At 34.5% G+C, this 18,313-nt stretch overlaps 2 protein-coding genes across 2 annotated transcripts in view; one reads left to right on the forward strand and one right to left on the reverse strand.

The window, feature by feature from the left end:
• The window catches only part of SLC25A12 (solute carrier family 25 member 12), a 181,889-nt gene that overhangs the window by 128,699 nt on the left and 34,877 nt on the right, over positions 1–18,313 (reverse strand). The gene's annotated exons all lie outside the window — the stretch shown is intronic.
• The window catches only part of HAT1 (histone acetyltransferase 1), a 47,359-nt gene that overhangs the window by 10,232 nt on the left and 18,814 nt on the right, over positions 1–18,313 (forward strand). The window contains exons 3-4 of the mRNA XM_059927255.1: positions 5,877–5,952; positions 9,721–9,841. Coding sequence (XP_059783238.1) covers positions 5,877–5,952; positions 9,721–9,841 — 197 coding nt within the window. The remainder of the gene's footprint in view (positions 1–5,876; positions 5,953–9,720; positions 9,842–18,313) is intronic.

Below are 18,313 nucleotides of genomic sequence, written 5' to 3' on the forward strand. Positions count from 1 at the left end.
GGTTCGTTATTTCTCCACTAAACTTGATCCTGGCTTATTACATTGGAGAGTATTTTTCAGTTTGCCAAGAGTTTTTATTCAAACATGCATATTAGAGTTTACTGAGTGCCATTTTGGTTTCCCTGGAAATAATTTTGATTATATTATCTTATATACAATGTAAAACATAACATTTAAATAATTTTATTTTTTAATCTTTAGATTTTGAACCATCCTTGCATTTCAATACCTCGAGATATTTTGTTTTGATGAAGACTATTTTATATTATCTTTAAATATTTTTACTTTATTGTTTATAGATGAGCTTGGTCTGTGTTTTTCTCCTCTTTGCTTTCTTTTTAGGGGAGGTGAAGGTCAGCTTTTGTACTCTTTGTAACTATTTCTCATGGCCTTCCCACTTTACCATTCCTACTCTCAACAGTTTTAAAGCATTAGGTATACTTGTTCCTTAAAGGCTTGAAAGAATTCACCTTAATCATTTTGAAGAGGTTGTCCTCTTAGGCCATTTAATGCTTTTTTTGCCTTAATACAATTTAGATTGCATTTTCAGGTTTTGTGGTTTACATGCTACATTTTTTTGTCCTTCCATTTACTTTTAACCTGTCATTCCTTTTAGGCATCTCGTTTATAGAGAACATATTGGATTTGATTTGTAAAATTTCTTTTAATCTAGCCAGTTTATCTCCATTACATTTATTGTTTGTTGCTTTTGTCATCTTTTTTCTGTTGCTTCCTTACACTTTCTCATTCCTCTTTTCCTATGTAATGTGTGTTTTGTTTTCCCTTATCCCTTACTCTCCAGTATGCTCTTTTAAATTCTACTAAAAAGCCCTATGACCAATTACAAAAATACAGTGTATTGTTAGTTCTACTGAGATGATCTTTGTTTTAAGTTTACTACCATTTAGCAAATACTTATTTAGGTGTACTATGTGACAGGCACTTATCTCGGCACTAGAGATAGAGCAGTATACAAACAGTCCCTCTTTTCATTGAACTTACATTCTTGTTATGAGAAACAGACATGTTAAATACATGACACATTGTGATATGTGTTATGGAGAAAATAGAGAGTGATCAGGTCTTACAACTAAGGTGACATTTGAGTAGATGCTAAGTAAAGTGAATCTGTGAATCATGTAGATATCTCAAGGATATCTCAAGGAGTGTTCCAGGCTGTCTCTTTTGTCTCCTTCAGACTGGAACAGTTGTCAGTCTTTTCTTGACTTTCCTGACCTTAACACTTTGAAGATTACAGGCCAGTTATTATGTGGAATGTCCCTCAATTTGGGTTTGGCACATGTTTGCTTACCGTTTATTTCAGATTGTACATCTTTGGTAGGACTATCACAGAAGTGATGTGCAGATCTCACTGCATCCTATTAGTTTTTCATTAAACTTTCAATTCTTTCATTTATTTCCTATTTTATTTAATGAATTATAACCTGTTACTATCATTTATTTTGGTGGTCAATTTGTCCCTGACTTGACCAGTGGGAGGCCAGATCAAGTTGGCTTCTGTGTCTTTTTTACATGTCCTCTTTATTATTTGATTACTTTGTTTTTTAATTACTTTCTGGAACAAGATGTTCTAGGCTCATGTGTTATTTCTGCCATAGCTCTGGAATTTAGTATACTCAGGAAAATATATGTTGGCCAAAGCACTTAAGATTTCAGTTATTTAAAGAACACAGGGTTATGAATAAACTTATAGTCTAGAGTACAACTAGATACAATGGGGAATATGTGGCATCTCTGAAGCTGCTTGAGAGCTAGAACCCATTATATCTGCAATATGAGCAACTGTCAGTGGGTTGTACATATGTTAAATGCCTAAGTATTTAATTAAACTTTAAAAATTGATTAACATGCATTGGTGATTTCTTAATTTTGTTTTTGGCTAATAAGACATATGTGGAATGTATCTTCTTTTATGCTTCTTTGTCCCTCCAAAAATTACAGAAGTGATTCTGAGAACTAGGAAATATAGGAACTATATATATAGGAGTAGAAACAATAGGATGTATATTCAAAAAGAAAATTCATTGCAGGTCCTATGTTGGCAATAAGGTGCCATTTAGTATTCCAGGCCCAGATCTTCCATTTTTCTCCACAGATGTGAGTGACATAATTTTTCTTGGAAAGAAAATTTTTAGTGCTTATTTTAAATTACTTCAGTTTTTATATTGTCTGTTTCTCTATTGGAATAATGCATATTTTGCAGAAATTTTGAACAGTGCTGAAGAATATAAGAAATTAAAATTAAACCTGTAATTCTGTCACCCAGAATAACTACTTCAGTATTGTAATTTGGGATATTTCTTTCTAGTTTTTAAAATTATATTATATATTCACTTATATTATTTCTCTTTTATAAAATTCAGGTCACAGTGTCATGTTCTGTTCACTTAACTGTAGGTACATTGTGAACATTTTTCTCTGTCACCAAATATCTCAGTAACATGATGTTTAATGATTATATAAACCATTTCACATTTATATAATTTATTTAATCATTCTCCTATTGCTTGATATTTGGTTTGCTTGCTTACTCTCTTGCTTTAGTGACATAACAGCATTTCGTATGTGTTCTCATGTACATATATATGTCAGATTGAGTCAACCTTAAACTCACTTTTACCAACTTTGTAACCTTGAGCAAATTATTCTTTTTTGCATTATTCATCTGTAAAATGGAAGTAGTAATGTTACCTACCTTGTATAGCTCTTGCAAGGATTAACTACAATAATGTTTATAAAATCCTTAACAAATTGCCTGGCACACAGTAAATGTTCAAGTGACAACTAATAATATTATTAATAACATATTATTATTTTGTGTGTGACTCCTCCTTAATTGTATATCCAATAACAATGTATTTCACACAAAAACTTGTGCACATATGTTCATAGCAGCATTATTCAAATAGTCCCAAATGTTCGTTCACTGATGAGTGTATAAACAAAATACGGCATCCCCGTACAGTAGAATAATATTCAGCCATGAGAAGGGAATGAGCTACTAGTACATGCTACAACATGGATGAACCTTGAGAACATATTAAGTGAAAGCAGCCAGACACAAAAGCCCTCATATTTTATGATTCTGTTTATTTGATATGCCCAGAGTAGGCAGATTTAGAGATCTGGTTTCATTCCTTTCATAGTAATTACTACATTTATATAAGTGTTGAGGGTTTCTAAAATGAGAATAGAAAACTCACATTTGTCCCGTCTATTAAAAGGACTAACCTCCATTCTTTGTGCCCCTAGCACCAATTGTTGGTTCCTTTTGTCTAAGACCCAGGACTTTTTACCTTAAAAACCCTCTTTTGAGGAGATTACTTTCATTCTAATCTCCATCAAGTTTAACCCATGGTATTTTCTCAATGTGTAATCCCAGGAACTTATAGGCAACTTTTTAGAAATCTGCCCAGTGTGGTTAAAGGTCGTACGGTAAACAAGTTTTCATATTTCAAGTTTCACGATAAGGACTGGTATAAAAACTTCACTTATTGGATAGTAAAAGAATCCTTTATTAACTACATAGCACTGGTTTTAAAGAGTTTCTCTTGGATTCTTATATTTAAAATCTAATCAAATCTGCTCAAGTCAATAAATATTTAAGTATATATTTGCCTTAAGCTATTTGAGTTTTACTTCATTTTAACTAAAAGATTCATCACTTTACTTTTTCTTTTAGTTCCTATCTTCTGTGGACTAAATTCCATGCTAAAATAGTAAAACTTCACTAATTTGGATGACAAGAGTGGGTACTGGAAGAAGGCCAATCCAAATTATAGAAATAGTTATCATAACTAACCTTACGACACTTTTCCTATTCATTACTTGTCTTTTTCTCTATCCATGTCTCTTTACCCATCATTACCAAAGTGCTATATATGTTAGAAGCAGTAGCTTGAAATTAATTTTTAATAATTTCTAGAGACTTCCAGACATTTTAAAGTATTAGAGATACAATAGTTGGGAACTTTTAGGTTAATGAATCTAGACATATTGGACTACTTTATTTTTTTATTATGAAATATTACAGACATGCAAAAAATATAAGCAACTAATGAATATCTGTGATTCCATCACTCAGCTTTTTCAAATCTTAGCATTTTGCTGTATTTGCCCAGGCCTTTTTTTTCTTTCAATTTTCATTACGAAAATTTGCAAACACAGAAAAATTGAGGGAATAGGATTGTACCTGTATATCCTACACCTAGATTTAACAATTAACATTTTCCATATATGTTTTAATGCGTGTGTATTTTTGCTGAATTATTTGAAAGTAGCTTTCTGAACATCATGCATTTGCTCATAGCACATGTCCTAATATATGAATATGCACATATATAACCACAATACAATTATCACACCTAAGAAAATTAGTGGTAATTCTTTGGTATCATGAAATTTTCTGGTTTCCCTGGTTGTTCTGGAAAGTCTTCAGTGGCTTAAAAAAAAAAAAAGATTTAAACCAGAATCCACTCAAGAATCAGGCATTGTGTTGGGTGTTTCTTTAATCTCTTTTAATCCAGAACAGTCCCTCCTACCCATGGAACTTTTCCCTCCCTATGCCATTGATTTATTTGGAAGAGTAAAGTCATTACATAGAATTATTAAACAAATCTGCATTCTGGATTTGTCTATTTCCTTTTGCTGGTATTTAATTTGTTCCCCTACTTCTGTATTGTAAATTGGAGTATATAAAGCTGGATTAGAGCTAGGATAAAATTTTTCAGTAAGAAAACTTCATAGGTGATACTGTATGCATTATGTTGCATTGAATCAAGAGGCACATATTGTTGGTCTGTCCCACAATGAGTGATTCTAAGTTTGAGATCACTTGGAAAGATGGTGGCCACCAGATCTCTACAGTGAAAAAGATTGTCTTTCCTTTTGTAAATCAGTAAGCTGCTAGATGATAACTTTGGCACCCTGTGAATGACCTGCTCTATGAGGACAGTGTTAGAAACTTTTCATCTGCAGTTATCTTTTAATTCTTCAATTGCTTAAGGGTTTTTTTTTTTTTTTGGTAGTTTTTCTTCATAAGATAAATTATATTGGGGAAAAGTCCAGTAATATCAGTACTCGTAATAAATGCAAATAAAAATAACAGGATACCCATTTCCATCTTAGACTGGTAGAAATTAAAGTTGAGGGTACAGAGTATTCTCAGGGATATGGGAGAAACAAAGGAGTTTAAGTAGCTGCTGGTGTGTATTTATGGTATTTTAAAGGGCACTTAAGCAGTATTTGCAAAAATATTTCAGTACTTTTTTCAGCACTTGTACTGCCAGGAATTTACCCTATGTATACTTGTAAAAGTATAGCACGGTTAAGGATGTCATTGCAGCGTTACTTTTAATAGCAAAAAAGAAAAGGAAAAAAACTAGGAACAACATAAACATCATCATCTTGCAGTCATAAAGAATGATGTGATGCTATGAGCTTCCTCAAACTCAGATTATTCTTGTTCTCAGAATGTTTCCTGTAGCACTTTGTTTTTGTTTCCTTTGTACTGTAGCTTTTCTCATCTCAAAGTGCTTTTGTGGTTTTGTTTTCTTTTACTCTTTGCATTGTGTACAAACATACCAGAAAAGTAAAAATTATATCAGATGCCTCTGTCATGCCTAGTTTTCTAATTCTTAGAATCAGTACGGTTTTGACGCTGAAGCACTCAAAGTAATATTCTGATTGTCATTGTTTTTCTCATGAGAATCCAGTGTAAATCACATAATGGAAAAGTGACATTTTAAGTAAGAAAAATGTTGACTGTATCCTAGTTATACTGAAATTCTCAAACTGGAAATACCTGTCATCTTTAATATTGTTAATATCTCTATATTTTTTATTCTTTTAAACAGTTCGTTTTCCTGAAGATCTTGAGAATGACATTAGAACTTTCTTTCCTGAATATACCCATCAACTCTTTGGGGATGAGTAAGTAACTTAGTAAGATATTTGTCAAATTAGTATGGCAAAAACATTTTTTTTTTAAATTTAGAAATGAGAATTTATTTTCTTTACTGTTATTTTTCATGTAATTTATTTTAAAATATATATTAGAATGGCATTTTTTACATTGAGACACCAATCTACTATATAATACCTATCATTTAGTGCTATAGGTACATTATCTCATTTAATTCTCATAATCTTAGCAATGGTATTATCATTTGTAACATTAACATTGGTGGGATTGGATAGTTGCCTAAGGCATATGAATGGCTGAAGTTCAGATTTAGTCAGTCTGACTGCAGAGCCCATATTCATAACTACTCCTTTTTTCCTACCATTTTGCTATACTTCTTTTATTTATTTATTTTATTTATTTTTATTTTTTAATTTTATTTATTTATTTATTTATTTATTTTTGGCTGTGTTGGGTCTTCATTTCTGTGCGAGGGCTTTCTCTACTTGCGGCAAGCGGGGGCCACTCTTCATCGCGGTGCGCAGGCCTCTCACTGTCACAGCCCCTCTTTGTTGCGGAGCACAGGCTCCAGACGCGCTGGCTCAGTAGTTGTGGCTCACGGGCCCAGTTGCTCTGTGGCACGTGGGATCCTCCCAGACCAGGGCTCGAACCCGTGTCCCCTGCATTGGCAGGCAGATTCTCAACCACTGTGCCACCAGGGAAGCCCTATACTTCTTTTAGAAAACACTCTCCTAAATCTGGAAAGCTCAGGTTTATTCTGTGACAAGTAAATAAGCAATTAAGAGAAATTTATTTTCAGAAGCAACTTTAAAGATACGTCCTGGGCTATTCAGCACAATTCTTTAATTTCCTATACCTTCATTACATTATTAGAATAGTCCGTCACGTTTTGTTTTTTTAACTTTTGATTTTGAAGAAAATTTCAAATCTACAGTAAGTTGCAAGAATAATATTCTGTATATCCTTTATCTACAGTCATCAGTTGTTAACATTTAGCTATATTTGCTTTAATCATTCTCTTATATAAATATATTGATAGGTTGTTGTTGAACCATTTGAGAGTAGGTTGCAGATATATCTTCTCTTACTCCTAAATTCTTTAGTATGTATTTCCTAAAAACAAGGACAGTAACCATAGTAGAATTATCAAAACTCAGGAAATTTAACATTGATACAGTACTGTTTTCTAAAATATAATCCACATTTCAAACTTTGCCAGTTGATTCCTAGTAATTCTTTTATAACAATTTTCCCCATCCTGGATCCAATCTAGAATCACGTATTGCATTTAGTTGTCATCTCTCTTTAGTCCCTTTAGTCTGAAACAGTTCCTCAGACTTTGTTTTCCATGGCATTGACATTTTTGTAGAGAATAGGCTAGTTTTATAAACCATTTTGGACTCGTTTGATTGTTTCTTCATGATTAAATTCTGATAATGCATATTTCTGTAGTACCACAACAGAAGTTGTATTATGTCCTTCTCAGTGTGTCATATCAGAAAGTCCATGATGTCAGTTTGTCCCATTGTTGGTTAAGCTAACTTGGGTCATTAAGTTTAGAGGTGTCTGCCAGGTTTCCCCACTAAAAGGTTAATGGGCTTTTCTTTGTTATTTATATGTAATCTGTGGGGAGATAGTCTGAGAGTGACAATATCCTGTTTCCCATCAAACTTTCGCTCAGTAGTTTTAAAACTGTTAATGATTCCTGTCAGTATTTTACTATGATTGTAAAATGGTGATTTTCTAACTCTACCACACCTTCAGCAGTTATTAGTTTGCATTCTACTATAAAAAACAGCTTCTCTTCTTCCCCTTATGTATTATTTATATCAGAATAGACTCAGGGATTCTTTTTTTTAACTTAATGGATTATAATCTTTTACTGTTATTAATTTGATGCTCAAATTATCCCAGATTCAACAAGTGGCTCTTCTTTCAAACTGGCTTTTGAGTGCTTTTGATATATCGTCATCATTTTGAGGACATGTTACCTTGTGATACAATAAGGTGTCCCACATTCACCTTGTACTTCCTCTGCTAGTTCTGGAGTCGGGCATATTCTCAAGGAACCATGGTTTTTTTAGTAGGAAAGGGTGTTTAGACATAGTTGACATTTAAAATATTCCGTCTTATTGCTATTTTCTCTATGCATTATTTCAACATTTTGGATATATTTATTTAATGTGTTTTTAACTTGACAAGTGTCTCTTCATGGAACAAGATTCTTGAGAATTTCTTATTAATACATCAGATTAGGCATTTTATGTGCTTTTAAGTATTAATAACTGAATTTTATTATATATTGATTTGTGCCAAAATTTGAGCCTTTCATATTTTAAACAGGTTTTATTACACCATAAAAATAAGAATGCTTTCTCTTTGTATCTCTGTCTTTAAGGAGCTTTTTATTTTATTCTCTTCCTCTTACTGCTATTTAAAATCTCTTCCTATGGTAATATCTTAGTGAGTAGGATCTAGTTTCACAGGTACCGCTTCTTAATGGCATTTTGCACACTCACTTTGCATGTCATTAAAAGTGTTGTGCTTGCATACCCCTCCTCTAAGGTAGGCAGATGACAATCACATAATCGTGATAACTCTGTATCTTGGGACCCATGACATTGATCTTGATCCTAGTGTCATTGCCACTCCTTTCTACTACATATAATTTTCAGAGTCCTAGAATGGACACTGCTCATATTTTGTTTTGGTAGCCTAGACAGAAATCTGGAAATGACACTGCTTCTTTTAAGCACTCTTTCAGTATTCACCTTAAAAAAAAAAACCTCTATCATACAATTCAGCTTCTTAAAGTGTAAAGTTCCATGGGTTTTAACATATTGAGAGTTGTGCAATCATCACCACTGCCAATTTTGGAACATTTTCATCACTCTCACCAGAATTCCCATTGTGACCAATTAGCAGTTGTTCCCTCTTTCTCCTACCCTCCCTAGCCCTGGATAGTCACTAATCTACTTACTTTCCCCTACCCTCCCTAGCCCTGGGTAGTCACTAATCTACTTTCTGTCTATATAGATTTACCTATTCTGGATTTGTTTTTTGGCCCAGTGTGCAGGATCTCTGCCTACCAGGGATCAAACCCATGCCCTCTGCATTGGGAGCATGGATTCTTAATCACTGGACCACCAGGGAAGTCCTAGAAGACTTTTTTTAAGCTGAAAAAGGGAATAGCAAGGCGTAGATGGGTAGCGGGGAGCAAGGTTGGAAAAAAATAGCAGCAGCTCCAGATCTGCTTTCTGAGTTCATAAGTGGGGTGTGATCAGACAGGTACTATCACTCACCACTTTCAGCAGCTCTGGATGTTGGTGATGGATGCAAGTGGTAAGTTGGAAGCACTGGGCTAAGGCTACGTCTTAGCTGCTTGCCTAGCCAGGAATCAGTTTAACATTACTTGTCTCTGATTTGAAATGCCTCCTAGTAGTATCAACAGTAAGAGCAGCAACAGTAGCTGTAGTATACTTGTACAATGTGCCAGTCAATATTATACACAGTTTACATGTATTAACTTGTTCATTTAACCCATAAAACATCCTTGAGGTAGGTGTTATTATTCTCTCATTTTATAAATGAAGAAAGCGGAGGCACAGTTTCATTACAGGATGCTTTGTTTGTGTGTTTGTTTTTAATAAGTATAGTTTAAAATCTTGAAACTACCCATGAAGTTAAACTTGTTTATATGTAGGGTTAATACTTTGTCATGACTTTGTAAAGATTCATTTTCGGGTCTTAGATTACTGCTGTTTTTCCCCTTTTAGTGAAACTGCTTTTGGTTACAAGGGTCTGAAGATCTTGTTATATTATATTGCTGGTAGCCTGTCAACAATGTTCCGTGTTGAATATGCATCTAAAGTTGATGAGAACTTTGACTGTGTAGAGGTAAGAACAGAAATAAATTTATTTTTAACTGTTTTCCAGTTGAGTATAAAACAGTTTATAAGATGTAAAGGTTTGAGGGAAGGGAGAATCTGTTATATAGCAGCTTTAAAACCACATATTTAATATTTAGTTATGGAAATGATTGTCTGCCTGTCATTCCAGTTAACCCTGTGATCATGGTCCTTAGCCTGATCTGTTTCCTGAGTGGACCTTTTCCATAAAAACCTTCACTTGATCAGAGTTGCATTTTATTTACCAACTTTCGTTTTTTTATTTTGGACATTAAAAGTACTTATTTTCCCAAAAGTTAAATAAGATGGAGGGAACTAGCTAAATTTTCTGCATTTACTTCATGTACAATTTTCTTATTAAAATTTCTCTTGCTATATTTCTAATCCCAAATTTCCTAATATATATTCCGTTATGAACATGGATAATTAAGCTGATTACATTATAAAACTATTTGAAGCAAATGAACCAAAAGAGGGTAAAGGCAGAGAGTATGAAGCATATGCATCTGTGGCAGGCTGAATTATGACTCCACCAAAGGCAGCATGACCACAGAGGCCAAGTAATGTGGCCACAAGCCAGAGAACGCTAGTAGCCACCAGGAATTGGAAGAGGCAAGGAACAGATTCTCCTTCAGAGCCTCTGGAGGGAGTGTGGCCCTGATGACACCCTGATTTCAGCTCAGTGATATTGATTTTAGATTTTGCCTCTAGACTGTGAGAGAATATGTTTCTGTTGTTTTAAGCCTCCATGTTTGTGATAATTTAGTACAGCAGCCACAGGAAACTAATACAGATTTTTGTACCAGGAAGTGGGATACTATTGTAACAACTAAAACTGTAGAAATGTCTTTAGAAATGTGTAATAGGTAGAAACTGGAGGAATTTTGAGACACATGATAGAAAAAGCAAATTGCCTTGAACAAACTGTTGGCAGAAATATGGATGTTAAAGGCACCGCTGGTGAGGACTCAGAGCAAAGTTAGGAACATGGGAGAGAAAACTTTTTTATCATCTTAGAGAATACATACTATATCATTATAAAAGAGAATGTTGATAGAAATAGGAATGCCTTCTAGTACTAGTAACAGTCCAGTAAAAGATGCCTCTGGTGAGGGCCCAGAAGGAAATGAGGAACATGTTATTGGCGACTGGGGGAAAGGAGATCTTTGTTGTATAAAGCCTAGCTGAATTGTGTCCTGCATTAATGTGGAAAGGAGAACTTGTAAGCAATGAACTTGGATACTTAGCTGAGGAGTTTTCCAAACAAAGTATTGAAGCTTTGGCCTAGTTTCTTGCTTTTAGTAAAATGTGAGAGGAAAGAGAGAAATTGAGGGAAGAACTGTTAAGCAAAAAAGATCTAGGACTTGATGATTTGGGAGATTCTCAGCCTGTTCTGAAGACACTAAAATTAGAAGATTCATTGTCAGGGAAGTGTGCTGTGGGGAGAAAGCCAAGAGTATGGCTAAGTAATCTTGTTTTGCTGAAGAGATAGGCATGTGACTCACTGTTCTCCTCAGTAATCTCAACAAAGCTAGGAATAGGGATTGAATTCTATGATATGAATTCAGGGAACATCTGTGGAGGACTGTCTTGTCTATTGACATGAACCTTCATGGTATACACAGATTACCCACAAGGTTTTTCGAGAGTGTTATATCAGCAGAAACACGGCCAGTTTGGACTGACAGAATGAAGGAAGGCTAATGGACTTCTAAAATTCTATAGGCAGGAAACAGGCTGATAGCACTATTCAGCTGCAAACATGTGCTACCTTTCAAGAAAAAGGAAGAACAGTTTTGAAGGTGGAGCTTCAGGCTCAGGGGGTGGACCCACAGGCCACAGTATTCCCAGGTCTAATGGAATATGGATTAGATGAGCTGGATTTTGAAATTGTTTGGTACTGGTGACTTATTTCTTCCTACCATTTTCTCCCCCTTTTTTTTTTTTTTTTAAATATTTGTGGAAAAGACACTTCTTTTTTTGGCTGCCTTGGGTCTTGGTTGCTGCGTGTGGGCCTTCTCTAGTTGAGGTGAGCGCGGGCTACTCTTCATTGCGGTGCATGGGCTTCTTATTGCGGTGGCTTCTCTTGTTGCGGAGCACGGGCTCTAGGCGCGTGGGCTTCAGTATTTATGGCACGTGGGCTCAGTAGTTGTGGCTCACGGGCTCTAGAGCACAGGCTCAGTAGTTGTGGCTCATGGGCTTAGTTGCTCCACAGGATGTGGGATCCTCCCGAACCAGGGCTCGACCCACGTCCCCTCCATTGGCAGGCAGATTCCCAACCACTGCGCCACCAGGGAAGTCCCCATTTTCTCCCTTTCGGAATGACAGAGTCTGTAACTTTTATCCTATGCTTGTCCTGCCCTTGTGTTTTAGAAGTGATAACTTGTTTTCTAGTTTCACAGGTGGAAAGGAATTTTAATTTTGCTCCATGATGTATCATACCCATGGTCTCACCTATACCTGATTTAGATAACTTAAATGATGAGATTTTGGACTTGAGTTGATCCTGGAAACTTTGGGGGATGTTGGGATGCGGTGAGTGTCTTTGGCATGTTTGGGATGGACGTGAATCTCTGAGAGACCTTCAGAAAATTATGTATTTTATTTTATTTTTTAATAAATTTATTTATTTATTTATTTTTGGCTGCAGTGGGTCTTTATTGCTGTGCACGGGCTTTCTCTAGTTGCGGCAAGCGGGTTCTCCTCTTCGTTGTGGTGCACGGGCTTCTCATTGCGGTGGCTCCTCTTGTTGCGGAGCACAGGCTCAGTAGTTGTGGCGCACGGGCTTAGATGCTCCACGGCATGTGGGATCTTCCCAGATCAGGGCTAGAACCCGTGTCCCCTGCATTGGCAGGCGGATTCTTAAACACTGCGCCACCAGGGAAGTCCCCAAAAATTATATATTTTAGACTTGTTCTGTTCCTGGGCATTCCTATTTAAAGATATTGAAGCCAACTTTATCAAGGCTTTAACTAACTTTAAATTTCTGACTTAAGCCTTTTGCCAACCTTGTGCCCCACCCTTTTATTGTAAAACCTTCTCTCATTACTTGCATTGGTTGATTTGCCCCCTTTTTATTATTTATTTTTTCTTTTTGGTTTTCTTTTATTGTAAAGGACTTGCCCAAAGTCCCACAACTAGTATCAATAAATGATTCGTATTGTACATGGGAGAGAATCACTTAGTCGTACTATGCATAATATATAGTAATACCCTCTTAAAAGATGTGATTATAGAACTGTTTATGACCTGTTCTAAATGGGCGCAGGCGCTTGTGCTTATTAGTTTTTATTTCTGTTTTTTACAATGTGTATTTATTTTTGCCTGCTCCCATACTTTTATGCTATTAGCTCTCAATTTACTGCTGGTGTGAGGGACTTTCCTCTTGCAAACAGTCCCCTTATAAAAATACCATATTAGTAAACTTAATGGAATTGTAACATGAATCGTATATAGCATAAAGAGGTCTAAAATAGTCTCTTATATCTGTTATTCAACTTCAGTGTCAGAAATACTTTGAGCACTTACTTTTTTTTGTTCCCATTTCCCACTCTGTTTGAGATGACTAAGCTTGTCAGATAAATAATATGTAACTGCACTTAATATTTGTTTTATTCAGTGGTTTGTGTCCCTTGGAAATTTTTGAAAATTTGCAGATATAAAAGTGATTCTGAATAATACTGTAGTTGTGGTGATTTGATACTTGAAAAGATTTAATCTTAGATAAACTAGCATTTAACACAGACTTAGTAAAATGGAGCTAAACTAGCATTTAACACAGACTTAGTAAAATGGAGCTTTTTATAATCAAATATTTCTTATTAGACTGTTAAATTTTCAAGCCTGGCTAGATACTCTTTAAAAATGCAGTGGTGGGTTTTTTTTCTTGTGTTGTACAAAATTCACTTTTGTTTGAGGGGTTTGCTGGTTTTGGGTTTTTTGTTTTGTTGTTTTTTTTTAAGTTCCGGCTGGTAGTGCTGAATCAATTTCTTCCAAAGGAACTATTGACTTAGTTATTGATGAATCTTTCAAATATTATGTGCAGTGAAAATAGCTATGTATTTGCATTGACTTCTAATTGTTCCGTTCTTGAAAACCAGCTTTCTCCATTTAGAAGTACTGTGTTAGGAGTAAGGAATCAATCTTTTATAATGCCTTTTTGTAGGACTATTTATTTGCTTCATGGTCAAAGATCATTTATTTAAATTACAGGTTCAAGCAGAGACCTCTTTTTCCCCTTATAAAAAAAGAATGGGTAGCAGATGTGGGAGGAATGGGCTTGCCTCTTCTCAGTTTGCAGTGAGAATGTTCATTTCACAATGCCTTCTGTGTTCTTGATGCCAGGAACCTAGTGGCAAACAAAGCAAAGTCACTGCTCTCATGAAGCTTACCTTCTTGCCAAGAGGAGCAGTCAGTGAACAAATATTAAATAAACAAATTAATATGTATGAAAATACGTTAATGTATGAAGAAACATTTTGCTGGTTTCTGAATGAAGAGGAGACAGCCATGTAATAATTTGAAGGGATCAACATATGCAGAGGCCCTGAATGAGAACATTGTTGGCATTTTTGTTGTCCAGAAAGGTCACTGTTGTTAAGTCGTTGTGGTGACGGAGAGAAAGGTAGGAGATGGTTGAAGGGGGTTGGCAAAACTAGGTCATATGGAGTAATAGTAGTTGATAGGTGTTGGAGGTTTTAAGTAGCTGGGGGTTATATGATAGGGTTTATATTTATAAAAGATGATTCTGGCTGCTGTGCAGAGAGCACACTGTAGGGGGCAAGAGTGAAAGAAGGGAGACCAGAATGTTGCAGTGTTATAGGCCACACTGCATTTAGTTGTCTGGTTGAGGATATATCTTTGGAGGTAGAGCCAGTAGCATTTGCTGTTGAATTAAATGTGATTGATGAGGGAAAGAGGAACGAGGAGGATCCCATTGCTTAAGCAGTAGTGGTACTATTCACTGAGATGGGGAAGATGGGAGAAGTAGATTTAAGTGGGAAAAGCCCAAGAGTTTTGTTTTAGATGTATTGTTTTGAGGTTATTATATAATATATCATAATTGAGTTTTGCAGGCTCTACTATGTAGCATTATTTTTGCATATGAAAAATATACCCTTTTAGGTGGTCAGAAGCCACGGCAAATCTGCTTAGAAGTTATTTGCTTGTTAGAATTTTGCCATTATATTAATCTTTCATCATCCATTCTTTTTCTTTTACATGCTCTCCAGTGGCACCTGAAATTTTTTAGTTACAATTAAGATGCCTGTAAAACATTTCCACTAGCCATCCTCTTTAAAGACAACATAATTATTTTGAATTTTGCAATACAATAAACTTGATTATTCAGACCCTGATGGTTTGTTCATCTTATGGTTGTCCCTGATCTTTGCCTTTATCAATACCTCCTGCCCTCTCTTGAGGTAATTTCATTGCTTTTTAGTGGAAGGGTGTGTAACTAAGATTGTTCAGTCTTTCTAACTGCTAACATTTTAGGGAAAGTTTTGTTGGAGAAAGTTGAAATACATGGATAAGGTTTGTATTAACTGAATTTCAGTCATCTATTTTATTCTTGTCTCACATTAATATGGATTGAATTTGAGAGTAGATGAGAGCAGATTTTTAGAATTTTCTGGATTCCTTAGGGCTTTTTTAATAGAAAAATCCTGTGTACTTATAAAAATTTAATCTTGAGGAAGTGAAAAAATAACTCTTTGGTAGACTAATAATATTTCAGTATATTCCACTATATTCTTTTTTTGATAAGGGTGTCAGCATTCTTAATGAGTAATTTTTTTATGAAGTATCATAAAAAGCTTTAAAATTATGTATTTAGATTTTTATCTTGGAACTTTGTTGTGAGTTTAGGTTGCAAAACACTAATGCAGTATAAATTAACATAATGTGACCTTTGTTTTTCCAGTAGTTGAAATATTCACGCTTTTTCTCTACTCTAACAATACGGAAATTTCTACAGCTTAAATATTGTCAGAGAATGTAAGATTGAGCACATTATTTAGATATGGAGTGTTTTTGCTTGTTTTTGTAGCATATCTTGAGCAAATTATGTAGATATGGAGGTTTTTTGCTTGTTTTATAGCATATTCTTAGAATTATAGTTAATGTTAAGTCTTCACCACTTTAGCCAAGTAAAGGATAGCATGTACTACTATTTAACATGCCTCTAAAATTGCTATTTCAAAACTAAAGCACCATAGACAAATTTAGACAAATGCTGCTGTTTAAGATAAGACACTAAAGAGGTAATTTGGTTTTCGAATGTGATAAGTACACGTGTACAAGTGTAAACATATTTGTATTATAGCAGACTACCAGTTAGTCTCAGGTACATTGCTTTATGCAGTGATGAAGAATAGTAAAAATTGCTTCATGGAAACATCTCATGTGTAACAAAGTACAGAACATTGGAAATTGAGATGACCATAGTCAGAAAGTATACAATCTAAAATATTTCATCTTGAGTCACCTAAGAGAAGACCTGAATAGAAGAGTTACTTTTATGCTTTCCTTATTAAAAAGATATTGCCAAGGGTTAGGAGAACATTTGTAAGGCATATCCTTATTAAATATATCAGGTTGTATTCTAGATTCTTGATCTAGTCAGCTTAATTTCTTATCCTTTCTAGAACTGTATTTTTAAATAATTTTAATTAAAGTTTAGAATATTCTTGAAGATAGGGAATTTTTCAGGGATCTTCAGAAACAGAATCTAAAGTTTTAGCCACTAGCATTGGAACTAAAAGGTTTCAGTTAATCTTTAATTCTAAATTCAATTGAAAATGAGTATATGGGGGTTTTCTCTAGTGGTAATTTATTGTCTGGCCAGTAATCCAATATGAAAAATGAATATTTAACTGAACTAAAATATATTTATTCTTTTAGAAAAGAGTACAGATCTGTAAGACATGACAGTTACAGGATTTTTTTTTCTTAAAGCAGAATCCATTTAATAGAGAAATGCAGACATTTTTCCTTTAGTGGTGCAAAGTCCTGAATTCTGGGTTTGAAGAGCTGTTTGGTTTTATGTTATGTATTTTATGTAATACATATACATTTTCTCTAATGTATTATATGTAACAGAGTCCTTGTTTTTAAACTTGGCCTTTTATTCCCCTGTAAAAGTTCTTAATGTGTATACTTGCCCAGAGCAAAATATTTATTTGAAGATATTTATTACAATAAATAGGTATCCTTTGAAGGCTGAAAGTTAAACACTAACTTTCTTTCAACTTTGTTGAGCGCAAATCTTTGGCTGCTTTATCTTCTATCTGAACTGCTACTTGAAACTTAGAGTTTCTGAGAAATCTTTGAAGTACATTTGGTGCCTGATATGTGAAGTTATTTGATCATGCTTTGCAATGCCTTGTTGAGAAGACAGGACATAGGGAAAGTTTTTAAAAGTTAAAATTATATACACTGTACACGCCTTGAAGTGTTTTCTTTTGAAATTGATAGATTGTAAACCTCTTCATTTAAAAGTAGTGTTTCTTGACTTTTTAAAACTTGAATTAATACTACTTTACTTACCCATCGCTACTTTGGATTTTAATTGCCACACAACAGACCTATTAAACCTATCCCTTATTATTACACTTTCCTCTTGTAATTATTGAAATTGTACAAATTCTGTAAAACATGCTTAAGATGGTCTCTTCACATTAGATAGCAGTATCAAGGAAAAATAATTTATCAAATAGTACTTTAAAAATTAGCAGAAGTGGTCCTGTCAAATGCAGTTTATTTGATCTTGAGGGTGAATGGATTGTAAGGACTGGTGCACATATTAGAAATAAGCTGTTGGGCAAAATGTCAAAGAGCTATATTTTTAAATAATAGCTTTTTTTTATAGCTATAAACAAGTTATATATAAATGTTGGTAGTACCAGAGCATTGAAAATAAAACTTGTTTGTGATAAATTCCATCCTTCGTTCTCTATCCTAAAATGTAACTGAATGATAATAAAGTGCTATTCATCTGCAGGTGCATTGCTTCTGCTTAGTTAAAAGATGGTTGAAAGGACAGGAATTAGTAGCATGTTGTATTAGCCTTTTGTAGTGTATTTTGTCCTAAGCATCTTAATTTCCCTGTTTTGAATGCTAAGTAGCAAGGGTCTTGGTTTAGAACTAATACCCATCATGCATGTAAACGGTATGAAAGAGCTGCTTAGTAAGTTAACACAAAGTGTTCTTGTGTCAGTCCTTGTGGAAATAGATACAATACAAACATTACAGCTGAACTCACGGCAAACTCCATTAAGTAAAAACCTGGCCTCATTGTTCAGGAAAAAGTTTGAATAGAATGCAAGCTCATTTTGTTGAATGTAATGTCAGGCTTTTAGGGACTGTATTGAGGGATAAGGTTTTGTTAAGTTGAGACCAATTCATTAAGTTTTATTGCCTGGTGAGAAGCAGTAATACTTTATTGTAAGACTTCATCAAA

The sequence above is a fragment of the Balaenoptera ricei genome, chromosome 7 (assembly GCF_028023285.1).
Source record: "Balaenoptera ricei isolate mBalRic1 chromosome 7, mBalRic1.hap2, whole genome shotgun sequence".
NCBI lineage: Eukaryota > Metazoa > Chordata > Mammalia > Artiodactyla > Balaenopteridae > Balaenoptera > Balaenoptera ricei.